We start from the raw sequence: 27,516 nt of genomic DNA, 5'->3' as shown, positions 1-27,516 counted from the left end.
TCGACAAGAGTTACAGTGTGTGAGGGATGTGTGCGAGGGAGTCTCGGTGCTTGGCTTGGTGATGGAGGGGCTGCCATTCCAAGGGGTGCAGGTGGCCCATGGGAGCTGAGCAACCCTCACTGACAGGCCACGTGAGCCCTGTCCAGTGGCTGCATGGAGTCGGATCCTGTCCCGGTCTCCCGCACCCAGGTGAGAGCACGGTGCAGTTAACAGTGGGTTTAGCCTGCATGGGTTCATCAAGGTGGTGAGAGAAACCAGAAACAACTGACCATGTGCTTCACAGAACTGCAGCTCTTATTTGTTAAATATTTATTGTTGTTAAATCCACATTACACCAGCACAACAATCCAAAGTAGTAAGATAGTACTTATTGTTGTTATAAATACATGAAAGGTGGCAAAATAATGCTGCTTAATCCCAAACCCAGCAAATTAGCAAAACATCACATTCGGGAAAATTTGGCAAGTATGAGAAGACATCAGTCGTAATTCTGCAAGAGAGAGGTCCAGGAGAGCCTCGTGTGCCACTCTGCCCAGGCTGCGGGCACCAGCGCGCACACTGGGCACGCAGAGCTTGCTTGGCGTGTCTAGAAGGAAATGGAGCACTGTGCACATGAAACAGTGAAGTGGGCTACACGGGGTGGCACAAAATCATCAAAAAATACTACTTATCGAGTAACTGAGCTAAGAGAGTTTGACATCTTTATCATAAATAATGAAAGATAAATGTGTTTTGCATAAGGAATACAGTGTGTTCTCTTCATAGCAAAGTACCATTGTCATAGCAGGCCCCATTTTCTCATTTTTAAAGTTGATTGGTTCCGACTTAAAACTGTCAAGTCTGGTCAGAATCCGCTCCGTCCAGCTGACGTAGAGTCAGGGGCACTCGAGACGGCCTTGCGGATGACTTGGAGCCCAGCACCTTCTTCAGAGGCCTCATGGCCGCAGGGAAGTGAAATTACGCTCCCAACCGCCGTGCGGGGTGCGGGTGCCGGCGCCCACCTGGCTCTGGCTCTCAGACTTGTGTCCCCAAGCAGAGTAGGGCCCACAGGCTGCCTCCGACCTGTGACGACCTCGCCGCTCAGCCCATTATCAACTTGCTCTGTGCATCCCACCTCCAGCTCTGACCCTGCAGTGTCCCGAGGGTCCCCCACTGCTGGAACCCCAACTCCCTGACTCAGGAATGGCAGCGTTGTAGACGGAATTTGAAGAGAACCAAGCCTGGCCTTCACTGGCTCCCGCCACCCCCCCTCCCCACCACCTGCGCGGACACCATCACCTTGCGGCTTGCATTTCGCCCCTCTCCCCTCCGCTCCGCCCTAGCCCTTCACCCGACACACCCTGCCTGCCTCGGCCACTTGGGTGGTCTAGACGCCCTCCGTGGAATGGTCTATGGTCTGTTTCTGCTTTCCTCAGAGTATGTTACGCATTTCAGTATGTAAGCTCCCTACCAAAGTAACACAAAAGGAAAATACACGTAAAGAAAAAACCTAACAACGAAGGTCTTAACCTTGATAGAAACTCAGCATGTTGCTAGAGCTGCAGGCAAGTGGTTCCTTCGTACGACTTAGTAGAAAACGGTTTGCACAGACAAGGCACTTGTGTGGGTTTCTTGGTCGTGCCCTCCTGCTGCCCGCATGGGGTCACCAGTGGCGGGAATACACTGCCCGTCCATGCCTGAACGGGCTCTCCTGCTGTGGGGTCGTCTCCGGGAAGCCCCCGCACTCATGCAGGGTGGCGGCCCCCAGCCAGTGTTGAAGGCGCTTGGGACAACATGGAGAGGGGTCGCTTTTCTGTGAGGGCTTTGGCATTTCAGACCCCTTGAATCACAGTGATTCCCGGAGTTTGAATTGGCTGATGAATGTGAATTCTGTGCAAGGCGTGCATCTACTGGCGTCGTGTGTGCAGCCTCTGTTTTGGTTTACGGGAAGAAAAGGAGAGTTGAGGTGCCCTTTTGTCTCTTGGAGTCGAGGTACACTTGCGTCTCGTGGCAGGAGGCAGGTCCGGGCAGCGCGGTCCTGGTCTGTGCTCCCGTGAGGGTGCTGATCACAGGTCCTCGCTCTCCACCAGGCCGGGGCTCAGCGTCAGCGGGGATGGGCCGGCCTCAGGCTGGAACGCTGCCCGGATGTCCAGGCCCTGGTCCGAGAGTGCGGCATAGCGGCTGGCCGATGGCCGCACCCGCTTTGGCTTGGCGCTCGGCAGTGGCTGCTGCCACTGGGCTGCAAGAAACCCAACCACGCGCAGGTGAGGGGCCCGCAGGCGGGGAGGGCTCTGCTGCAGAGCACAGGGCCTGCGGCAGTGCCAGGCGCATGCTCACAGCAGCACAGCCCCTGGAGGAGGCCTAAGAGGCCCACACAGTTCTGCACCTCACGCCCATGTCAGATCGCTGTCTACACGGGCTGTGAAGACCACAGGTGGTAACACAGACAGTGTGCAGTTCGCCCGCACCGTCAGTGCTCGCTGCAGCTTGGGAACCCTCAGAAATGGCCACTAAGCTTCCTAGTTCCCCTTTTAAGAAAAATCTTCAAACCTCAAGGGTAGGCATGCCACAGTAGTGACAGCTGTCAGGAATTCTGGATGCACTGGGGAGGGGGGCTGGCTGAGGTCACATTTACTGAAGCATCTCACGGAGGTATTTCTTAATTCAGAAATCAGTAATGAATTTTTCCTTGGGGTTTACTTGTCACAGAGTGCTACTATGACAGAGCGCTACTGTCATAGGGTGATACTGTCATACAGAGATACTAGCCTAGTCTGTCAACTCAAAAGGGACGATTTTTTAAAATCAGGGACGTGTGTACACAAGGAGACACACACACACAAGCCTACTGCCAAACTACTTCAGACATACACACAGACACACACACATACACACACACACACAAAGCGCTCGGCCATGGGAAATATGCCCGCCAGCATCAATGGGCCCTGTTCAGAGTGAGTTCCGACGCCGTGATGGGGTCAGGACACAGGAGGAATGTTAGAGGAAGTCCCATGCACAATGCGGTAAGGAGATGGGACACGTCTGTGACTATGCCTGTGCCTAGTGTTAACTCCTAGAGGCGCGGGGGGAGGAAGCCGCAGCTGGGGAGCCCACACCAGCGAAGCAAAGGCACATGCAGCAGTGTGACATGCAGTTTCTGAGTGATACTTGGGCACTGTTCTCCTGGCGAGGGTCACTATTACTGTCGAGAAACTACAAACAGAAAGAGAAAGAGCAAGATGAAGTCTCGGTGCGGGAGGCTCTAGGGCCATGTGGGACAGATCAGAGTGAGGAGGTCTGCGGTGCAGACCTGGGGCCTTGGGCGCCCAGCTTGGGGAGGCACTTACTGTACACGTCGAGGCGGGCCGTGCAGGACACGATCCCGGCCTCATTCTTGGCTGACACCGTGTACCAGCCCGCGTCGTCCTTCGTGGCACCCTGGATGAGCAGGCACACGTAGCCATGGTGGTCCTGGTGCATGCTGCAGGAGAGGGCCTGCTGTTGAGGGCACGGGCTGCCGGGCTCCTCAGACAGAGCTGTGAACCGTGGCTCACAGCATCCCGTGCGTCCTACAGCAGCGGTGGCCACTCCAGCGGGTGAGCATGGAGCAGACGCCTGCAGGCTCTGCCCTCACACCCCCCGGCAGGCGAGTTGCCTTCCCGTGTCTGTAGGCTCTGCCCTCACACCCCCGGCAGGTGGGTTACCTTCCCATGTCTGAAGGCACAGGTGAGCCCTCACAAAGCCGCCGCAGGTGGGGCTGGGAGGCACCGCATTGCCCCTGCACTCTGGGGTGACCGGCTTCTCCAATCCTGAGGGCGGGGGGGCACCCCACGGGGTGAACCCTGCTGCCTCAGGGCCCGGCACTCACCTCACGCGGTCTGTGCTGTGAGTCAGTGACTCGTTCTCCTTCTTCCAGAATATCTGTGGCGGGGGTGCCCCTGAGACCCGGCACTCCAACCTCACAGGGTAGCCGTCCGCCACGCCCGTGTTCTGCAGCTTCTCCACAAAGACTGGCGGCTTGTGTGCTTCCTTAGCTGGAAGACAGGAGACAGGTGTCCTGCCCGGGAGACGCGGGCAGTGCCACGGAGCCCGCAGGCGCCCTCGGCGACGCAGGGCCAAGAGGCCCGTCCTCCGCCAAGGGAGTCCTTCACTGGGAGGGAGCCTGCGCTCCACCGCACCCCTCCTCTTCCTCTGCGTGATCGCAGCTGAGCCCTGCACCTGCCCCACCACGCCCGCCTGCTGGTCTCAGGGGCCTCCCTCAGGCTGGCAGTCGGCCAACAAGGGGGCCGGGCTTCCTTAGTGCACCGCTGCCCCTGGCGACACTGAGCCCTGGTGTGCTGGGGTCAGACTCACGAGCTGCCTGCCTCACTGGCTGGGGGATGTTGGGGACTTCTAGGTCCTGCTGTAAGGGGGCGGGCGGAGCAGTGGGCTTTCAGTGGGCGCCTAACGACTGGCAAGGTGTGCCTGTAGAGGATGGGCCCCGTTCGCATTCTCGGCAGCAGGGAGTCAGAAGGGTTTGTCAGTATCACCCTCACTCTGCCCTCGGTATCGCCTAGGGTCTGCGGCGGACCAGCACGGACAAGGAGCGTGGCCTCACGCAGCTGTGATCATCGTGCAGCTGCCAACAAGCGGGAGAGCGTCCGGCCTTCTCCCCGCCCTCCTCAGGGACAGATACATCAAAGATAAAGGCTCTACCTCAGACCTGTAAATAACAAGGACCCTGTCTGACCTTAAATTATGTAGGGAGTTAATTTTTATTGGACTTTCTATGGATACTTCACCTGAGCTACTCTGGGGGACGCAGGTGGCGGGAGCAACCTCACTTAGTTTTCTTTCTGGGCCTTTGCTTTCCTAAGAGGATAAAGATGGATGGACCTTCACATCACAACAACAGACAGCTACATTCAGAGGCTGTGCTGGGCAGGGCACGGGGACGCAATGCTTCATAGGACTTCATCCTTGTGAAACGATTTAGTCCTTAAACTGTGAGCATCATGGCCCAGTTTACAGCAGGGAGAGTGAGCAGCAGTGATGGGCCGGCCAGAGGACATAGCCAGGAGACGAGGACTGAGCCCTGACTTCTCCCAGAAGTGCTGACGGGGACATCTCGGGCCTGAGAACAGGTATGGTCAACAGGGCAAACTACACAACAGTGAGGAGCAGGGGCTGGAGGAGGGAGTGAAACTGAACACAGACCACAAGTTGACTACACTGTTGTGTGCATGTGTCTAGTTGTTGTCATGAGAATCCGCAGGAGGAGACAACCAGTGTCCACACTGCTACACTATCTCTACAAAGAGCTCGGGGCTCTCGGACCTGGAGGAAGACCAGAGATGGGATGGACCCAACTACACAACCATGGGAGGATGTGGTCTCCATAAATCCCACCTCTGTGAAACGAGGAAGAAACCAGCTGATTTGCTAAAGGTGCTACTCTGAGGACCAGGTGAGGTGACACACACAGAGCACTCTGCAAACAGAGGAGAGATACAGACACAGCCCAGGCTCCCTACACGGCTCCTGGAGGGCTCTGCATGCAGCAGGGAGAAATGGGCGTAACGCACACTCTCCACTCTTGTGGATTCTCTAAACATTTTCACTCATTTTCCTTAGCTAAAGTAAAAAATTGTATCATCCAGGTCTCCTGCATTGCAGGCAGATTCTTTACCAGCTGAGCCACCAGGGAAGCCCAAGAATACTGGAGTGGGTAGTCTATCCCTTCTCTAGTGTATCTTCCCGACCAGAGAATCGAACCAGGGTCTCCTGCATTGCAGGCAGATTCTTTACCAGTTGAGCTACCAGGGAAGCACTACTACTAAGTTAACTTTATAATCCTTATTAGTATATCCTATTTTTCCTATATTTGCATTAATGACAATGATTTCAAATGTTAAATGATGAAATTACTGTGGGTGACTTAACAAGTGGTCTACAAGTAGAACATGTGTACAAGCTCCACCTCATACACTGTTGGCTCATGGAGGCTGGGTGGTGCTCTCTGTCCGGAGAAACCCGTGGGGTCCAGGACGAGAAACACCCAGTAGAGCCTCTCAAAGCCCCTGCTCTGGCTGACCTGCTGATGGGGAAGTGAGATGAAGTCATGTTGTGACTTGGCAGGTCTCATACTAGGCTCTGACTGCCTACTCTGATGAGGCCTACTATTTTGTCTGCTGAGTGTTGGGGCTCACACTGGGGTTGTTGCTGAGTTTCCTCTCACCCTGAGAGTGTATTCCCAGGCCTACCTGCGACCACGAGCTCCAGGCTGAAGGAATTCTGCCCCGCCCGGTTGGTGGCCACGCACGTGTAGATGCCGGCGTCCCGGGCTGAGACAGGCTCGATGACGAGGGAGTGCACACCATTCTCCCGCACCAGCATCTTGTGGGCGCTGTCCTGGCGCACTGGCTTGCCGTCCAGCAGCCAGGTGAGATCGGGCGTGGGCAGCCCACTGACCTGAGGCAGAAGGGAAATGCATATGAGTTCCTCTGATGCCAAAATGGGGTTGCTCCATCCACAGGAGACGGGCTGTTAGTGTCAGTCCTGGTTCTCTTCCTGGCACAGACTGGCTCACTTCTAAACACCTCCTACAGAGCAACACGGAGGAGACTGAGATGGGGGTTCCCAGGGAGTCCAGTGTAGAAAGTCTGCACTTTACTGCATGGGGCCCAGGTTCAGTCCTTGGTCAGGGAATGGAGACGCTGGGCAGGAAAGATCATTCTTTAAAAGAAGCAGATTTTTCTTACACATTCACAGTTCCTTAGCGCTTCCCTGACAGCTCAGTTGGTAAAGAATCTGCCTGCAATGCAGGAGACCCCAGTTCGATTCCTGGGTTGGGAAGATTCGCTGGAGAAGGGATAGGCTACCCACTCCAGTATTCTTGGGCTTTCCTAGTGGCTCAGCTGGTAAAGAATCCACCTGCAATGCAGGAGACCTGGGTTTGATCCTTGGGTTGTGAAGATCCTATGGAGAAGGAAAAGGCTACACACTCCAGTATTCTGGCCTGGAGAATTCCATGGGGTTGCAAAGAGTCTGACACGATTGAGCTACTTTCACTTTTACACATAAAACTAAAATTAATATTAATCTCTTGGTATCACCTGATTAAAATAAAATTTTCCCTTTTGACTCTGTATATGTATATTCATGTTTGTATTCATTTTGGTTCTGTAACTAAAATGTCATTTTATAGGTGGTCTGTGTGAATTCTTACAGATCCACGATAAATACATTCATATAAATATACACACTGACATCTGCATACTTACACTGTGGAAAGAATTATGTAGCAAATGATGCGGCTGACAAGGGATTCATCTCCAAAATTTACAAACGGCTCATGAGGCTCAGTATCAGAAAATGGATAGAAGATCTAAAGAGACATTTCTCCAAAGAAGACATACAGGAGGCCAAGAGGCACATGACAAGATGCTCAACATCACTAAATATATTAGAGAAATTAAAATCAAACTATTAGAGAAAGGCAAGTAAAAAATATGAGGTGTTACCTCACATCAGTCAAAATGGCCACTGTCAAAAAGCCTACAGAAAATAAATACAAGGGTAGGGTTAAGAAAAGGGGACCCTCCTAAGATGCTGTGCTGGTGGGATGTGATGGTAACAGCCACTGTAGAGGACTGTAAGGAAGTGTCTTTAAAATGTTCAAGTAGAGCCACCATGTGATCCAGCCGCCCACTCCTAAGAGTGTATGCGGAAAAAAGAATGAAAAAAAAAAGAGTTCAAAGTGTACCCAATAGTGCACTGCAGCACTATTTACAATAGCCAGGACATAGAAGAAACCTAGACAGCCAACGACAGATGAATGGATGAGGATGTTCATATATACAATGGAATATTACTCAGCTATAAAAAGGAATAAAACTAGGTCATCTGTAGAGATGTGGATGAAACTATACAGTTTATATAGAGTCTGTTATACAGAGTGAAGTCAGAAACAGAAAAACAAATACTGTATATTAATGCATATATATATATAACACATATGTATGGGATCTAGAAAAAGAGTACTGATAAACCTATTTGCAAGGCAGGAATAGATACAGGATGCAGAGAATGGACTTGTGGACACGGGGAGAGGAAGGAGAGAGTGGGATAGACGAATTGAGAGTAGGATTAACATATACACACAACCACGTGTAAAACAGAGAGCTAGTGGGAAGCTGCCGCAGGGCACAGGGAGCTCAGCTCAGTGTGCTGTGATGACCTGGAGGGGTGGGATGGGGGGTGAGGAGGAGCGGGGCTCAAGAGGGAGGGGATAAACATGTAGTTACAGCTGATAGTTATAGCTGATTCACGTTGTTGTAGGGCAGAAACACAACACTGTAAAGCCATTATCCTCCAATTATAAAAACAAAATAACAGAAGTGATACATTTGCATGAGCAAATATGATTCAGCCATGAAAAAGAATGAAATAATGCCATTTGCTGTAACTTATGGATGGAGAGATAATCATAGTAAAGTGAAATAAGTCAGAAAGAGAAAAACAAATATCATCTGGTATCACTTACAGGTGGAACGTGGAAATGGATACCAATTGACTAATTTACGAAAGTATAAGAGATGTACAGACTTAGAAAAACAAACTTATGGTTACCAAAGGGGAAAGGTGGGATGGAAGGGGTAAATTAGGAGGTTGGCATTAACTCATACATGTAAAATACATAATCAACACAGACCTACTTTTACGGCAAGGGAAGTGTACCAAACATTGTGTAAAAACCTATGTATGGAAAAAAACCCAAAGATGAATATCTACATTTTTAAGTGAGTAAGATTCTGTATACCTACAACAAATATGACATTGTAAATCCACTATACTCCAAATACATACATATATATATACGTTAAAGTTAAAAAAATTAAAGAAGTAATGAGACACAAGTTTTTGGTGGTTTCTTGTAGCACATTTCACTCTAATTTACAAACCCAAAAAAGGACTTCCACTAATGCACTCCAATTTGACACCAGCACTATCTACAACAGCCAGGACAAAGAAGCAAACTTAATGTCCATTAACAGATGAATGGATAAAGAAGATGTGGTACATATATACAATGGAATATTACTCAGTCTAAAAAGAATGAAATGAATGTCATTTGCCATAGTCTGGGTAGATCTAGAGATTGTCATTTTAAGTAAGTCAAAAAGAGAAAGACAAATACAATATCGCATATATATATGGAATCTTGCAAAAAATGATACAGATGAACTTATTTATACAAATGAACTTATTTATAAAACAGAAACAGACTTACTGACTTAGATAATGAATTTATGGTTAACAGGGGAGAAAGGTAGGGCTTTCCAGGTAGCTCTTATGGTAAAGAACCCGCCTGCCAATGCAGGAGACATAAGAAAACTCAGGTTTGATCCCTGGGTCAGAAAGATCACCTGCAGAAGGAAATGGCAACCTGTTCCAGTATTCTTGCCTGGAGAATCCCATAGACAGAGGGGTCTGGTGGGCTACAGTCCATGGGGGGTCACAAAGATTTGAATACAACTGAAGTGACTTAGCACCCACACAGCAGGGAGGGGATAAATTGGGAGATTCAGATGGACACATAAACAGTAGTACATTTAAAACAGATCACCAACAAGGACCTGCTGTATAGCACAGGGAACTACACTCAATACTCTGTAATAACCTAAATGGGAAAAAGACTTGAAAAGATACATGTGTATCACTGAATCATTTTGCTGTACACCTGAAACTAATACAACACTGTAAATCAATTATACCCCAATGTAAAATGAAAATAATAAAAAAAGAACTACTCTGGAAAATAAACTGTTAAGAAGTCATTTATCCTTTTTAAACATTTCTGTAAGTCCAGATTAAACTCTTAAGTGCCTCACATTTATGTTCTGTAATTCCAGAGATAACCAGCAGAGGGAGCCCGAATAATTTTATAAAAGGTTCATACTTCAGAGCTGAAATTTAAATTTAAGGTCAATAAATGGGGCAAAACCAGAGAAGAGAGAAACAGCACTGGGGGGAGGTGTGGGCCCACACACTCACCTTGCAGTCCATCCTGCAGAGCCTGCCTTCCTGCACCGTGAGGTCCCCAGGAGCCTGCAGGAAGTGTGGGCGGAAGAAGCGCTCCTGGATGGGCTCCCCTTCGTCAGCACTGTCCCTGGACCGTGAGCGCGGCCTTCAGACCAGAGAGAGTCAACATATGGGAGATGGGGGTGGGGTAGGCAGGATGGTACACACGGGCAGACAGATGATACAGATAAATAGACTGATAGGCAGCAGGTCATTTCTAGGGTCCCAGTCATCTGCTTTCTATAACAGAGGGGCAAAAACATAATTTCCTTACCTGCCCTGAATCTCAACCTTTACACCATTAAAAAAGTCAGGAGGCAAAATCTTGTTTCACTTGGGAGTTTAATATAAATTTAATAGTCTGCTAATTGCAGATCTGAAACTGCTATCCTAACCCTTATGACTAGTATAAATCATGAATTGGGAAGTGGGAAAAAAATAGGTTAAAGAAAGTTTTAAAACATTTTTAAAGTTGTATGAGAACTGTATGAGAATTAGCAGTTCATTTACTACGAAATATTTTTCAGTATCAATAACTATACTTTCTACTGTGAGTGTAAGTTTGTAGGAAATCAGAAGTTCTTATTATTTTTTTAAAAATTAATATGTTTCTAAGAATTCCTTTTCATATTAACCAGGAAAACAAGTGAATTTTTAGGCAGGTCTTCTGATCCATTATGCATGTACCTAAAGACAATTATTTTTTGTTTTAAAATAAAGTTGTGTGAATCTCCCAGATTTTGTGCATCTTTCTTGCTTTTGAGTATGTTTCCAGAGGCACCTTTAAGAGTAAAATGATTTAAAGTAATTGCAGGGAAGATGTAATAAGCAAAGGGCAAGATGTTCAAACTGATTCTGCCAGTGATCATCAGAAAGTAAGCTATGAAACACTTAACTAGAAAAAGCAAGAGCAAAACAAATGAAAAATTAGTATAATGGGCTAGAATTATCCACCTTTCAACATAGAGTTCACCCATCAGATCTAGTTTACAAGCACGAGGCTCCTCCAGGAAGCAGTGACCCATGAATAGCTGAAATGTACTCAAGGCCCCGGAAAAGCAGAAGATGGACTTGCTCAGCTCTGCTGTGCTCGCAGCTGGCACAGGTGATGCTGTGCGTGGATCCTGCCCTGCAGGCCAGCATCACAGCTGTGAGCCCGAGGCCTGGAGCTGTCTCCCAAACACAGGCAGAGGCCGTGGAGCGCGGACCTGCTCACTGTTTCTGGCTCCTCCTGTGGCTTCTCTGGCGTGTCCTCCCCTGCCTCTGTGGTCCTCCAGGACCCCAGCCCACCTGGAGTCCCCTGGCAGGGTCCCCTGGGACCGGCCAGCAGCCCACCAGCTCCTGTTGAAGCTACGCCCATCCTCGAGTGCACCAGGGGCTGTGGGTACGGAAGTGTCCAAAATGTGACTTGTCTGAACTTGAGGTTCAGGTCTCAAGTGAACTTGTGCACTGAGTGACGAGAGCACAAACCTTCAGGCATGAGGTGGTCGCAGGAAAGTAGAGGCCTGCCTCGAGGGCAGCGGCGAGGGACGCGTGGTTGGGCCTGGGCACACCCATGGTGGCGGGGCTGCCACACGGCACACCTCCCAGCTGGTGTTCCCCCCCAGCCACAGGGAGCCCCACGCTTCCCCTCATGCCCCACTCTGTCCCCCGGGCACGCCCTCCCTGCGGGCTCCCCACAACGCTGACGGTGCCGGGTTTAGGAGCCAGACAGGCCCCAGCAACGCCCGGGAAGGGTATGGGACGTACCTTCTGCCGTGAGGGTGTCCGGCCGGCGGGCGGGGGCTGCGGCCTCTCTGGTTCACAGCCTGGACCATCAGCCGCCCCGTGCAGCTGACGCGGCCCTGCGGGGACAGGACCACAGGTGAGCAACAGCCGGGACCCCGCTCCCGCGGCCAGCACGGTTTCCACAGGCCCCCACACCCCACTGGTGACAGCCCCAGCCCAGCTGAGAACTGCTGACTCCCCCGCCCCCGGGGACTCGGTGTGTGACTCCACATTTATCTGAAGGACTTGAGTAAGACGGTCCCCCTCTGATGCTTGAATTGGCTTTACCGTTTCATCTAGGACGCCGTTTAAGATGACAACCCCCTATGAATTTACTGTCACCTGCCAATGTCTCCCTAGCCCACGAATATTCTTCCCATGAAATGAGCACATTTGAGATTTATGAACCAGAAGCAGTCAAATGTCTGAAACCCGAGGATCAGATGATAAAGGTTAGATACGCTATCTAACGAAAACTGTATTTTATCTTTAAAAAAATTTTAATTTGAAGTATATTTGACGGGTCTACAATCACCCTGCCCAACACACCCAATGTCATCTGAAGTATAGTGGACTTAATATTAGTTTCAGGTATAAAACATGAGTCAATATTTTGTTGCTTATACCCCTTATAAAGTTGTGACAAAGCATGGCTGCACGCACTACCGTATCTCTCTGTCAACAGAAAGTCTGACAAGTGCTGTCTTAGGGGCATGTAGTAGTGCTGAGAGGCCCAGACTACAGGAATAAGGGACCCTGGGCACTGCAGCTTTCTGGCCCAGGCTCCTCTTTCTCCCCATGGCTGGCAGAACAGCAAAGCAGATTCTCTCCTCCACTTGCTTCTCTCAAGGCCCAGGAGCACGAGCAGATGGACTTCTAAAACTCTGACGATGACCGAAAGGGAGCAGCCAGGGCAGGAACCTGAGAAGCGGACTGATCATTCACTCTTGTCCTTGGTGAATTCGAGCTCCCAGCTGAAGGGCAGCGTTGTGTGCACTCAAGTCACAGTTGACCACTGACCCACACTGTCATTCCAAGTGGCCTATATACGGGTGGTCAGAGCTGAGGATTGCATGGGTTCGCAACTGCCTTCTGAGCTCCCCTGGCAGTGAGCTGGGGGGGAAGAGAACACTGGTGGGGGACACGGAGGAAGGCACCACCGCAGGTGCAGGAAGGGGCCCTGCACGTCTCCCCACAGCCTGGACCTCCTCAGGCCTCAGTCCCCAGGGAAGGCACAGACTCACACTAACAGTGCAGACAGGAAGGTGAGGAGGCCCCAAGAGAATGGCTGCCGTGAACACATAGCTTGAGGGGCCCTGTACCACGAGGCAGGCCCCTCCTTCACTGAGGCCACCAGATCTCCAATACCGTGAAGCGAACTTCAGGAGGGAATGACTCCCGCCCTGCATCAACTGCATCTCAGGTTCAGGCCACGTGACAGAAGCTCTCCCATGTTGACCTTGGCACACACTGGAGACTCCCTAACACAGCTTGACATCTGAAAATCACTTTCACTGACCCGTCCCACATATACTTGTGTAGATGCACTTGCCTAGAAGAGCCTGTTACAAATCGCACAGCGGAGGAGTCACCGTGGCTGGTCTAACAGGTGGACGTGAAGACCCGTGGTTCTTTCTGGAGCTTGAGGACAAGGAGCTGTGTGTTCCACACAGATAGCCCCCCTTGTTCTCGGGACAGGGCTTCCCTACTTTCTGCTTTGCTGCTTCATCACAGGCTGTGGGGCTGTGATGTCTGTTCACTTTTAACTGTCTTAGTAACACATGAAGGATTAACAGAAGTGAAAGTGTGAACTGAAGCTCGGAAGGAGACAGGAAGCCCTGTAAAGTTGAAACAAAGACCACCAACAAACCAGTCTTTTGCGTGTAACTATGCTGTTCGCAGCTCTTCTGTTCCTAACAAGTCCTTGGCTGAAAGCTGATCCGAGTCCTGAGTGTGAACTCTGAAGGTGGTTCTGCGTGAGATGCCTGGCTCGTGACACGCACGTGATGCCTGGCAAGGCTGGTTCTTCCCCAGCTGTGGAAACAGCATCTGCCTGTCCTGGCTCACAGAGTCTAACAGGGCACAGGGCCCAGGACAGCTGGCCGCTTGGACACACAGCACAACTGGAGAAGCCACGGCAGCCATTCCAGCCCCGGGTAGGACCGGGGACCTAGCAACGCAGCAAAACAAAGCCAAACATCTCCGTCTGCATTCCGCTGCGCCTTCAGTATGGCGTGAGACTCAGTAGAGGCGGGGCCCGTGGTCCTCAGTCTGGCACAGGGGGATGCGGCACAGCCCCTCCTGACCTCGCTAACCCTGTGGCTGCTCGTCTCCTGGGAACAGCCAGGCAAGGATGCTCTATGGCCACGGCACACCCAGCACTCCGAGCTCTGTCCCCATGGAAACCTGTCAACAACATCTCACATGCCTCTTATTCCCCGAAGACCAAGCAGGTGGGAAAGTCTTCTATAAAATAAACTGCTGGCTGTGTTTGCCTCCCTCTGAGCTTCTAGCCCTCTCTCATGGCTACTCTTAGGAGTTATCTTTGCAGCCTGGAGAGCTCAGCCACTCATGCTCCACGACTCAGCTCAGTTTCCATCAGCCTTTTCCTCCTTCCCTCAGCCACACTGTGGAAGCCACCGTGTGTCAGAAAACGGAGATGGTGCAGTCCCCCTTCCAAACACGAATTCTTCTAGAACATGGAAGAAAATCACAGCACCAAAGGGCATCAAGGAAGCAGGGAACCCACATCAGGCAACCGCATGCTATGCTTCTGGGACTGAAAGCATATGTATGTATGTATGCTTTATGTATCCTGGAAAATTTAGCTTTTACTTTTGAGATATTTTTCCAGTACCTATTTACATCATGTTCCTTTTAAACTATTTTTTAATTCACAAATTACAAGAATGGCAAAGCCATTTACTATACCATAGCAACTGTTTATAAAGCAGAGTTTATGGAGTGCTGGGCTTCCCTGGTGGCTTAGAGGTAAAGAACCCACCTGCAATGCAGGAGGTGTACGAGACGGGGGTTTGATCCCTGAGTTGGGAAGAACCCCTGGAGAAGGAACTGGCAGTATTCTTGCCTGGAGAATTCCATGGATAAGGAAACCTAGCGTGCTGCAGTCCATGGGGCCACAAAGAGTCGGACACAACTGAGCAACTAAACAACAACATGGAGTGTGAGGTGTTTCTATTACCGCGTTCCCACGGCAACAAGTGACAACTTGCACCAAGGATCAGGCAGAGAAACGGGCTCTCGTGGGTCATGGCTGAAATGCCACTTTGTTTTCCTAAGTGGGTAGGAAGTTCATTCCAATTTCTCACAAAATTGGACGCACAATCTTGGATGACTCACAAAACCCACATGTGGCATGTGTGCATGGACCTACCACTGAAAACCCAGGACGAGAAGGCATTTTACCCCTGAACTAACTAACACCTACCAGGAGACGTGCTCAGAATCTCACAACAGCGGCTGTCAAGCACCACAAACCCAAAATGCACAGCAATGTCAGCCTGAGGCCCAACACCCACTCTCAGGATCTCCCTAGACTCTGCTTAGGAATCTCCCCTCCGATGCCTGCCTCTTGGTCATTCAGGTACGAAAGGAGAAGTTTAGTGATAAGAACATACCCCGTTAATGAGAATCCTGGTGGATCAGACCTCAAGAGACAGCAGGATTCTGGCATGAGGACCTGCTTTGGCAGTGGAGCTTCTGGGGCCCGGAGTGGTCCCCCAGACAGCAGTGCTATCTGCTCAATCCACAGGCGGGATGGAGACACTGTCAGGAAAGCTGGGCTCTGGACTTCGCTGTAGCCAGGGGCTAAGACTCTGCGCTCCCAATGCAGGGGCCCGGGTTCCATCCCTGGTCAGGGAGCCAGAACCCACATGCCACAACTAAGATTCTGCACGCTGCAACTAAAGCTTGATGACCCCGCATGCCTCAAATAGACCCAGCACAGCCAAATAAACAGACTAAAAAGGACAAGTGGGCTTCTGGTGCCATGATGTAAATGGTCACTCCCCATCTCTTTGTCTCCAAGAGGTAAAGCATGAAGAATCAGACAAGGTGAACTACAGGGTGTGGCTGGCTCTCAGCTGAGGCAGCAGAGCTCAGGGCCCCAGCTTGAGGGTGGGAGCCTCCTCGTCTTGGTGTGGCTCCCGCCGGCCAGGCTGTGGGGGTGGCCCCCACCTAGCCCCAGCTGTGCAGTCCTGATTCAGCCACACTGGCTGGGAATTCCCCTCAACGTGTGACATCACCTGAAGGAGACCACACACAGACTCAAACTGCAGTTTGACATTTGCGTTATTCTGTTCTTTAAAAGTGCTCACTCCAACAACAGTTCAAAACATGCAGCAGGCAAAACACCTGGACATGAACAGCAGAACCCCAGTAGTGGTGACTGTGGAAGGAACACAGTGAACTCTAGCTCCATCACCTACCCCGGACTTTTCAGGGCATGAGAGGAAGAAAGAACCCAACATGAAGGAAAACTCTGGGTTTTGTTGAATTCTCCACTACTTTTTTAAGAGGAAGAAAACAGAAGATGGGAATCGGTTAGTAATAGTCAAGGAAGCATACTAAAAATACAATTAAAAAAAAGTTCCACTTTCATTCCCTCAAATACACCAACATGAACACAAACAAGTATTCAAACGTAATTGTTTAGTAAAGGTCATGATTGTGACTGTTTTTCAGAGGTCATGTATTCACTGATTGAAATATCAGAGCCTCAAGAAGGTGCATGAACTTGGAAACTGTTCCTGGTCAGTGAGGAGTCCGCTGTCCCAGATCACACCCTGGTTGTGGTGAAATCTGTGAGACTTCAGTTCAGTCTAATTTTAACATCACTGCAGTAATGTATCTTTACATGACAATGTAACCTTAGGACAGGATAACACTGTTTGCAACACTGTATGCACTTGTAGAAGCATGCAAGCATTGTTAAAATTACCTGTATCATTTTCTAACACTTAATGTTTCTTTCAAAAGAAATAATGAAATATAGAATGATACAAATAGATCAGAGATTTTTTAAAAAGGATGACTTGTGAGCAATCTCCATCAGTTACGTAATAAAACTGTTAGCTTTCTTTTTTAAAAGAGTGTGTTATTTACAGGCTTCTCACTCCAGTACTCTTGCCTGGAAAATCCCATGGATGGAGGAGCCTGGTAGGCTACAGTCCATGGGGTTGCCAAGAGTCGGACACAACTGAGCAACTTCACTTTCACTTTTCCCTTTCATGCACTGGAGAAGGAAATGGCAACCCACTCCAGTATTCTTGCCTGGAGAATCCCAGGGATGGCGGAGCCTGGTGGGCTGCCGTCTATGGGGTTGCACAGAGTCGGACACGACTGAAGTGACTTAGCAGCAGCAGCTGATAGCTCAGTTGGTAAAGAGTCTGCCTGCAATGCAGGTAGACCCTGGCTGGATTCCTGGGTTGGGAAGATCCCCTGGAGAAGGGAAAGGCTACCCACTCCAGTATTCTGGCCTAGAAAATTCCACGGACTGTCCATGTTATAGTGCATGGGGTCGCAAAGAGTTGGACACAACTGATTATGTGGTTTCTGTAGACTTTGTAAAGTATCCTGTCAAGTGTTTAAGGCACAAAACCACTTCTTACACATGTCTGTGGATCCAGTACAGTTCCTAAAATATACAAGCTATTCTATAAAAAAGAATTTGCAGGCTTGAATCAGAACCTGGTAGCCAGGAGCTGCCTACTAAATTCTAAGTAGTCAATTAATTTTTTGACCCTAAATCTAAAGGCCAGTACAAGGGAAAACAAACCAATATCCTGAGTGCTCTATTATATTCTATCAAAATTATAATTTGTCCACACTTAAAGGTTATTTTAATTCCATAGAATTAAGTGTGTATTTCTTCTAAATATTTAATTTTTGACTCTTCCTATCACATCTTACACATACCCCTCATTCCCCTTTCTCCTGGGAATGTTATTCTACATGAAATCACATGGTTTGTGCATCTATTTACTGGCTCATCTTCTGTCTCGGGAGCTCATCCTCCCAAGATTGGCAGCCCCACCTGCCATGAGAGGTGTGCACAGCAATCTCTCGACATTGTTTGTGGAAATAAATAGTGCACATCTGTGCATCATGCACACAAACGTCTAATGGAGTAAACAAACACTCAGGAGAGAGAATGTCTCTCCTGGGAAACCAAGCTGGACAGAGAACGCGGGGGACCAGTCCCCACCAGGCGAGCAGCCTCCTCGCCTGGGGGCCCCGCCAGTGCAGAGCAGAGCCGGGCCGCCGCGCTTCCCACCTGAGGGTTCGAGGCCATGACCGTGTAATTGCCGTCGTCCTCCAGCGTGGAGGCTGCAGTGTGCAGGGAGCAGGTCCCACTGGGGTCGCTGCGGATGCTGTAGTGATCATTCTTGGGGGAAATCTGCTTTCCGTCCTTAAACCAGTAAATCTGCGGGAGGAGGCAGAGAGAAGGTGAGGCCTATGTGTGTCGGGGTGGGTGAGGGGCTGCTCTGAGCTCCTGCAACAGAGTGAGAGACTGGACCCCTGAGCAGGACCTTGACTTCTGAGGGACAAGAGGAGACAACAAACAAGGCTAGTTCTATTTTAGCTTCAGAAATTACACATTCTCTTTCTTTCTAGGAAGAGGTATAGGGATTTCCCTGGTGGTCCAGTGGTTAAGACTCCTTGCTCCTAATGCAGGAGGCCCAGGTTCAATCCTTGGTCAGGGAACTGGATTCCACTTGCCCCACCTAAGATCACAGATCCTGTATGCTGCAACTAAGACGTGGTGCCGCCAAATAATGAAGTTAAAAATATGTATTTTAAATAATAAATTAAAATATTAAAATAAGATATATTAATATATTAAATTATTAATAATATACATATAAAATAAATATATATAAATATGTATATATATAAGCGGCATTTACACTCATCTATTATTTACAAGGAAGACACTGATGACTTCTCAGCTGGCATCGCAGTCTTCTTTGTGCTTCTGTTTTCAAACGTCCTAAGTGAACATGCATTACTTGTGAAAGGTAAAAACATTATCTCAAGATTAAAAAAACCAGACCCTAAAGTCCAGTCAATTTGTCTGTGTCAGACAAACAGAACAGGGTGAGAGGGAGGGGTGGGGGGGCGCAAGGTTGAAGGTTACAGTTCACCAGCTCTCCCCACTATGTTAAGCACAGCAGCATTTAAACTAATTTTCAAATAATATTTTAACTTGGAGCGATAGAAAATTGTGAAAAATACAATAAAAGTACATCTTGATTAGACAGAAACATTCTAAATGGTCAAACCATCTCTTCTACAGGTCCCTGCTCCTCTCTCTCACCTTTAAGCAAGATCCCAGGTGCATCGGTTTCTCACGTTTGGGTGGTTGTATCTGAGCTGGTAATGAACTTCACAGCAGAAGTTAGGCCACAGTGATGGTCACAGAGCCGCAGCCCCAACACAGCCAGTACGCTGTGTTGGCCGGAGGAAATGACATCCTCGTTTTTTAAGCAGGATGTGGTCACCTCTGTTCCTTGCAGCCCAGGGCACTCCTAACTGATTCCCAGCAGAGGAAACCTACTTCAGAGCCTGCCGTAAGATGAACTTCCTCCTGCATGTGCATCACTTGGCAAGTTGAGACCACAGCTGGCCTTTCATTGCTACTCCCTGTCAAAGCCTCTGAATTGAAAAACCCTTCTTAAACCTTTCATGTCTAAGGCAGGAAAAGGCTAGAAACAGATAACACGAAGTAAGTGCACCAACAACGAGGATCTGAGAGCTGTAGCTTTCCCCATCCTAGTTTTCACGGGAAGTGTATCACCAATATTACCAGTCTCCAGAACCTAACAGTTCACCATCGAAATAGACTAGTAACTTTCAGTCCTAAAAGCTAAGTTGCATAAAGGCTGACACTTCATAATTATCATGCTCTTACTGGTTGGATTATTTCCGATGGAACAAAGAAGCTCTGATCAGTATATAATCTCTTCCTTTCACCTTCTTGCTGCTATGCCAGTTCTTTAGAATTCTTTTTTCCCTTTAATTCTATTTTTCACCTGTATTATACTTAGAAGACAAGCTTCAAATGAGAATTAAGAGACGTATTGTGCTGAGCGGCTCAGCAGTGTCTGACTCTTCTCGACCCCATGGACTGCAGTCTGCCAGGCTCCTCTGTCCACGGGATTCTCCAGGCAAAAGTCCTGGAGTGGGTTGCCATGCCCTCCTCCAGGGGATCTTCCCAACCCAGGGACTGAACCCAGGTCTCCCGCATTGCAGGTGGATTCTTTACCATCTGAGCCTCCAGGGAAGCCCAAATTAAGAGACAGTGCCAACATCCTACCAAGACTGCTCTGAGGGTGGGGAGGGTACAGAAAACACTGTGAACTGGAACTTCGCTCCAGTCTTCTCATGTTTTCAAGGGAACAAGCCTGTCGAGGGCAGAATGTCCTGGGAGAGTGTCAAGGTGGAGTTTCAGCTTCTCACTGTGCCTCCTCCTGTCTTTTCTCCAGTCCTAGGGAAAAGTGCAGTCCTGTGTGCTGTTCTGTGGGGCCGTGAGCAGTGACCCTACTCTCTGTCTAAAGAGAGGGCCACCCGCCACCCAGTGTCCCTGTGTGCCTGTAGGACAGGGCTCTGGCCGGGTCAGCCCCACCTGTGGTACTCTTGCCCCTCCGCCTCTGTATACACAGCAGGCCCTGGCCTTGTGGATTAAAGATATGATTCCCACCACTAGTGGCAGCTTCACTCCTCTGTACAGTACAGAGCACGGACGGGGTTCGAGCTCAGGCCTGGCTGTGCACAGCCTTCTGGCCTTGGGAAAGCTCGTCAACCTACTGGAGCTGAGCCCGACACCTGCGCCTCGTGAGTGAGAGAGGTGAGGCTGTGAGGCGCTCCTTGCCTAGTCTATGCGGTCCTGCCCTCTTGGGTCCCATTCTACCCTATCCTATTCTGTTCAATCCTGTCCTAGTCTAGGGGCTCCCCTGGTGGCTCAGATGGTAAAGAATCTGCCTGCAATGCAGGAAACGTGGGCTCAATTCCTGGGTTGGGAAGCTCCCTTGGAGGAGGGCACGGCAACCCACTCCAGTGTTCCTGCCTGGAGAATCCCATGGACAGAAGAGCCTGCCGGGCTACAGTCCATGGGGTCGCAAAGAGTAGGACACGACTGAGTGACTGACATTTTCACACTTTCAACTCCGGCACTCGTCCTCCTACCACACACCCTGCGGGCTGGAAGCTGACCTATCCTCAGGGCACGCAGCTCTGAAGAGGCTGTCTCCCCACTCACCTTGGGCTTTGGGTCGCCGATCACTCTGCACGTGAATGTCGCGGGCATACCCTCAAAGATCTTGTAATGCTTCAGCTTCACCTCAAAGAAGGGGGCCACTCCACTCTCCACAGACGTGTCCCCGCAGGGTGCCTCGTCCCCTGACTCCTCCACAGGGGACCTTTCCAGCCGGTACTCAATTTCACTGATGAGCCTCTGCTCACAGCTAGAGACCTTGTACTCCTGAGTCAGACAGAGGGGTCGTGTCACTGACTGGGTCCCTCGTGGTACACAGTACCCCACCAGACTCAGCCCCTCTCCAGTCAGGCTCCCAGAGGACAGCCATGGTTTTACTACAGACCTAAACAATGAGTCTGCACCCCAGTCACTCCCACATAAAACAAAGAACACCAGGAAGGACGCGTGGTATTTCAAACCATCCTCAAGTCCTATCAACCAAAAAATACTACAGCCACACAACTAGGAGAATGAGTTTCTTTCTCTTCTCTCTTAGAATGCGGAGAAGAAAAAAAAAGGCAACAGTTACTCCTAGGCTGCTCATAAAAGTTAAGCACTGATGCCACGCTGACCCTTCCCTGTCCAAGGGTGAGCACCTCCCAGAAGGGCAGTTGTGGCTCACTTGGCCTTTTCTCCAGCGGGTGATGCAGAAATGGTACCTTACTGCCTTCTCCTGACAATCCTCCCCACCCAGATTCTGACTTTCCCTCAGCTCCCCAGCTCTGGGCATTCTCCACCCTCTTTAAGAGAAAAAGAGGACTGATAGTCCAGTCAAATATGTGGTTAAAAAAATAGGCATCAAGTGCCCGCCAGCATCCTCTGGTAATGAAGGGGTACCAAGAGACCTCTTGTCATGAAGTATAGAAAAGAAAAGGCAGCCCATTATGAGACATTCTCTATTTAATATTAAATGAAAGGTTGTTTCAAATGAAGTTTTCTCTTAAAGTTACTCAATTAAAAAACAGTCTGGCGTGGGGTTTCCCTGGTGCTCAATGGTTAAGACCTGGCACTATCAGTGGAGGGGGCAGGGTTCGAGCTAAGATGTCACACGCCACATGGCACACCCCCAAACCCAAAAAAGTCTGTTGGCTTCAGGGAAGAAATTCAGCAGTATGAATAAAACTGCAGGAAATACATAAGTTGTTTTGTCTAATTATTATCAAATTAATCAGTTTAAGAATTAGCTCTTTTTTCTCCTAGAAAACTTTTAACAAATGAGAAACTTCTCACAATTTAAAATTCAGAGTATTCATAAAGGACAGAATAAAATTCAACTCTGTAAATAAATGACATGACAAATAACACTGCAGTAACTGTCCATCTGATACTGAATGAAAACAGACATGGTCAGTGCATCAGTAACTAATGTATGGCAGGAAGTACAGACACACAAGTACACGAGGGAGAACAGAGGAAATGGACACAGAAGGATTGGGAGGAGAAGAGAGGTAACAGGTGACCTTTTGACCGTCCAGAGGACTCTCTACAGAAGCACGAGATGGCCAGGGGTCCTGAAACAGCAGAAAAGAAGTAGTGAAGCCCAGCGAGAGAAGCTGCAAGAATGCAACCAGATTTCTAGCTTTAAGTCAAACTCTGGTGGGAGCAATATTTAACACAGAAAAACTTCCAGATTTTGAAGGCTGATCCATTTCTCAATAGACAGAAGAAAGAGTTTACTTGATCCTTTAAATTTGTGTTCAAAAGCTTTCTTTTATCTTAAAACTATTCAATACATATGGAGACTTCAAATAGAAGCAGTGGAGATTATAAGCAGTGGAGATTATAAACAGCTCACAGCAAATCCATGAAGTGATTCTGGTGTTAGCAGGGGAACAAAGCAGATTCCCTGCTCATTACTGATTTTTAACTACATTTGTGGAGAAAAACATTCTTTTCTGTACGTAGATACTTCATCTGGATGAGATATTAAGAACGTAATTGAAAATAGTCATGAGTGATTTCACATAATTTCAGTGAATGTATGTTCCTCCACACAAACCTGTTTTGCATTACAGCACAGGACAGGGAAATTAGAAAGATCCTTGAAAGGAGAGAAACTAATGGATAGACAAAAAGGACAGGTGTTATCGACTGAAGTAACTCCATCACCCGCTCAACACAGGGCGTGCTCACTAGCTGCTGGCTAGAGGCAGCCTGTGACCCACCCTTGCTTCTGCACAGAGCTGGCCCCAGGACCAGGTCCCTAGGGAGGCTGGGGGTGGCAGGTGGAGAACACTGCTCTCCCGGGAGGCTGGGAGGATCGCGTACCTGGTTAGCCGTCTCCTCTTCCGGCTCCTGGACGTTGAAGACGGTCGCGCTGTCGGCACCCAGCAGGCGCCGCGCCATCCTTTCTTCATAGGTCAACCTCTAAGCAAAGAAGCCACACAAGTCAGAGAAATCACACTGCTGCAGCGCCTTGAGAACATGAACGCAAAGAGCAAACGGGTCTGCGGTTCTCTGTGACCGCTCCTCTCCACCTGTGGACGCTTGTGCAGACAGGAGCCCTCTCCTCTCTGTGTTCACCTGCTCCCACTGCCCCCCTAGTCCTGACCCTGTGCTGAGAGTCAGGGTGACCCATCCCGAAAGCCATCAACTAACAGAGCACAGACTGAAGGTGAGCATAGCAAGCAACAGGGCAGAAGTCACCTAAAAGTGTGTGTCATGTATTTATGCCTAATGACAAATATGAAGACAAAGACCTTTACATAGCAAGATGTTTTCTACAGGATGTGTTATGGTCATAGCTATCACAGGCTTCAGAACAGCCCCGAGCCTGAGGAGGGAGTCCGAGGCTGGTGGGCAGTGCTGCTTCGAGAGCTCTTCTCAGGGGCCAGGTACAGGGCAAACACAGGAAGCCGTGAAGGCTGACTGCCCACGCTGACCTAGCAGAGGGGCTGGAAGCAGCCTGCTGACCTGACACCTACGGCCTCCAGCCTACGGGGAGACCGCTCCCAGGGAGGGTGGTGATGCTCCTGCATTGAGTGACCAGGGCTTTGGCCTGAACACCAACCAAACGGCCCACTCGCATTCTGTCTGATGGGCTGATGGATGCCCTTGAGTGCTGGCTCCAAAACGATCATCGGCCCATTCACTGGGGCATTTTAAAAACAAGCTTTTGATTCAAAATAAAGAATAATTAGTAACGCAAAATAAAATTTAAGAAAATGTGTAAGTTATTTCAGATGAACTTCCAAACTTCTGAATCTAGACACAGACTCTCCTAGAAACACTCTAATCAGGAAGACATGCTGGGTAAATCGCTGCTTTCCAGTAATTGCTGGTTTCAGTCCCAGAGGAAAGCGGGAAGAGAAGCAGGACATGTGCCAAATGGCAAACAGACCTGAAGTTCCAATGACCTTGTTTTGGGAAAAGGGGCTGAGGATGAGGAGAGGTGGAGGCGGGCATCTGCGGCACGGAACGTCTCGTCCACACGCTGTTGTTTAATTTTCTCACATGGGTTAAAAAATCATGGATTCAGTGTTCAGACATAGTTTTAAATACCTTTTTAAACACCTGCTCTCATAAAAAGCCTTCCTAATGTTTGGGGAGGGCGGCGTGGTGCCACCCCATTCCTCTGGAGCAGAAGCATCACTCGACATTCCGGCCCTCGTCAGACACACCCGCCACCACCAGGAGCCAGACTCACTCACTGCTGTGTTTCTGAACCACTCGCTGCACTGTGTGAATATAAAGCCCATATACTAAGACGCCAGAAATGCGGACAGAGTCATGTGCAGTGTCAGGAAAAAGCTGTCTGAAGGTCACATTTTCTAAGGACGGAAACCTTACTTGTCCCTTTAAAATTCTCAAATGTGAAAATGTATGGAAAATACTGGAAATGTCATTCACTGCTGAACAAATACAAATAATATATACTTCTATGCAACAGAGATATATGACATATATACGTAACAAATATAAATACATGTAGTGCAATAATAATAGCTTATAGAAATCTTATCTTTTAAACCAAGAGTTATTAGTTCATAAGGAATATTTAAACAAACAAAAAAACCTTGAAAAAAGCCTTTACCTGGCTTGAGAAAGATCCCATAGGTTTTGTTTTAATCTTTCCAAGGCTCCAGTTGACAGAGCCAGGGAAAACTTCCAGAATGTGTTCATTTACACATGCAACCACTTGTTTCAGGGAGAAGATATTTTCCCTCTGTGAAAATCTCAGTGAGGTGAGTAACATGAGGTCTCATTAGCACTTCAGTCTTCCTCAGTCCCAGTAACTAAGATCAGTACCCAACACCCTCCTCTGGGCCCCACCCTTCCAACTCAAGTGGTCTGTGCTCACATCTTTATCTATCGAGGCTGGATAATCGCAGCTCCTAGGAAACATAATCAGCACGCAGGCTTTCTCCTCTGGAGAAGCTTCTGAGGGAGACTTTCTACAAGAGGCTCCCTCTCTGCTTCTCCTTAAAAGCCAGGCAAATGCCCCCCATAAAGCACACAGGTCACTAGCCCCCACCTAAGAAATCTCATTTCCTAGACTCGTCTGCCTACGCCCTTCAAGAATTTGGACGTGATGAGGGTCAGTGACCCCAAAAAACAAACAACACCTGACAAGGAAGCACTGGGCCCAGTGGAGGAGGTGCCTGTGTCGACCGTCACCAGGTCTACTTGTCCATCCACAGCCTGCAGCCTCGAACAGTGACCACTCCCTTCCAGAACTGAGCTGAGCTGCCCCGACAGACCAGGACAAGCGCGGTAACGGAACCCGCACCTGGACAGTCTAGACCAGATCGGGCATGGTCTCCTAAGGTGCACGGCCTTCTCTGCAGAAGCAGAGCAGGGCACAGAGCCCAGCACTGAGTTCCAATCCACTGCCTCTGGGCAGAGACAGGCCATGGGGCACAGCCCCCAGCCCTACCCTCCAGCGGGACTGGTTCCCTCTCTCCGTCTCTAACTCCAAGACTCGCCAGGCCTGACCCTGCTCAGCTTCCAAGCAGGACAAGCTCGGCTGTGATCGGGGTGCTGTGGCTGTAGACTGTCCCTTTTCTCTGTAGTGTCGAAGGTTCTCAGTGTGCTACCGTGGCCTCAGCCTCAGCCTTCCTGCCTCCTCTACCTCCAAGCTGCCGTATTCCCCTCAGCCCCCAGGAATGGTTCATGGAAGGAGGCAGCAAAGCCTCCCCACATGCTCTCCCCTCCACAACGAAACCTCAACCCAGAGAGGAGCGTGGGGGCTGCAGGAGCGACACCAGCTGTGAGGACGGTGCTCGGCCGGCGGAAGGCCAGGTGTGAGGATGAGGCTCCAACCCTAAGGCTGGTGAGGATGGAACTCGGGCGGCTCCAGTAACTGCCCTCTACCACCTGCTCATGCTCATCACGTCCCCGCCCTCTACCGCCCCCTACCGGCTGCCCGTTGTTCAGCAGGTCCTCCTTGAAGCGCAGCTTGCGTTCCAGGTCCTGGATGACTGCGTCCTTGGAGCCCTGGATCTCTTCGTCGGAGGCCATCCTGGCAGGTCTGCTGGCCTTCTTGGGAAGCCCCCTGCGGGTGAGCACACAGTGGAGTCAGGGTCAGGGTTTGGTCCAGCAGGCACACCCAGCCAAGAGCTCAGGGGTGCGGTCCACCCTGGGGCCACACCCATCCTGCTGGCTGTGGACCCACTAGTCCTGCCAGACAGGACCGCTGGCACACCCTGGCATGTCACAGGGCGAGATGAACACTGAGGTAGGAGAGGCAGCAGCAACATGTGGCCCTGTCTGTATGCAGATCTGGGTTTCTGCCATGTCAGTCTGTGACTTTGAGCATCAACCCTGACTATTCATTAAAGGACTGATGCTAAAGCTGGAAAAAAATCACAGAGCACACTAAGCAGCAGGAATTCTAGGTGGGACAGGAATAAAGAGGAAGCAGGAATGGATGCAGGCCGGGAAGGGGTGGAGGAGGGATGAATGGAAGAGGACCCCAGGATGCTGTGTGGAGCCCTGACAGCCTGCCAACACCCTTGCTGATCCGCTGGCTGGGGCCTTGCTCTGTTTCGGGCACCAGAGCAGACTCTGCAGCAGCCTCAAGTCACTATTCTTGCGAAAATCAGCTCATACAGTGGCGGTAGGGAGGTGGTGCTGCCAGGTAACAGGAGGGGGGGGCCAGGTGCAGCTGGACTGGGAGGACCGCATCAGGGAGGGCGGCCAGAGCCAGTCCGGGGGGTCGACGGGGCACTGGGAAGAGGGGGCCAGGGTGAGGCACCCTCTCAGTTTAACAGGGAACCTCTTTTTCTGAGAGTATCTCATTTGGACTAATTACTAACGTGATTTGGCAAACACGAAGAAATTATGTTAAAACCCGAACACAGAGTAAGGCTGAGGCTCTAAGGTCAGGGAGAAAGCAGGACGCAGCATCTGCCCCCAACATGGCACCCACTGACTTCTGAGGAGCACAGAGCCACTTCTCAGGAATAAAAACGTGTCTGCTGACAGAG

The 27,516-nt window shown here is 49.7% G+C and overlaps 1 protein-coding gene across 29 annotated transcripts in view; it reads right to left on the bottom strand.

Moving 5' to 3' along the window:
- Window positions 1-297: 297 nt before the first annotated feature.
- The window catches only part of PALLD (palladin, cytoskeletal associated protein), a 373,633-nt gene continuing 346,414 nt past the window's right edge, over window positions 298-27,516 (bottom strand). For 12 of the 29 annotated variants that reach the window (XM_081494671.1, XM_081494701.1, XM_081494787.1 and 9 more), the window contains 10 exons: window positions 26,447-26,582; window positions 23,357-23,455; window positions 21,092-21,313; window positions 18,107-18,256; window positions 11,794-11,888; window positions 10,018-10,150; window positions 6,225-6,432; window positions 3,851-4,016; window positions 3,330-3,463; window positions 298-2,218 (listed from right to left, as the gene is read on the bottom strand). In XM_081494671.1, the coding sequence (XP_081350797.1) occupies window positions 2,046-2,218; window positions 3,330-3,463; window positions 3,851-4,016; window positions 6,225-6,432; window positions 10,018-10,150; window positions 11,794-11,888; window positions 18,107-18,256; window positions 21,092-21,313; window positions 23,357-23,455; window positions 26,447-26,582 (1,516 nt within the window). In that variant the 3' untranslated portion in view covers window positions 298-2,045. Of the gene's footprint in view, window positions 2,219-3,150; window positions 3,196-3,329; window positions 3,464-3,850; window positions 4,040-6,172; window positions 6,433-10,017; window positions 10,151-11,793; window positions 11,889-18,106; window positions 18,257-21,091; window positions 21,314-22,548; window positions 22,600-23,356; window positions 23,456-26,446; window positions 26,583-27,516 lie in introns of all 29 variants that reach the window. The other 17 variants (XM_081494678.1, XM_081494712.1, XM_081494834.1 and 14 more) reach the window with 4 other exon arrangements.

This window comes from Giraffa tippelskirchi, chromosome 1, assembly GCF_054371585.1.
Source record: "Giraffa tippelskirchi isolate mGirTip1 chromosome 1, T2T-mGirTip1v1.2.pri, whole genome shotgun sequence".
Lineage (NCBI taxonomy): Eukaryota > Metazoa > Chordata > Mammalia > Artiodactyla > Giraffidae > Giraffa > Giraffa tippelskirchi.
The sequence above is the reverse complement of the archived record's forward strand: the minus strand, read 5'-3'. Positions and strand labels throughout refer to the sequence as shown.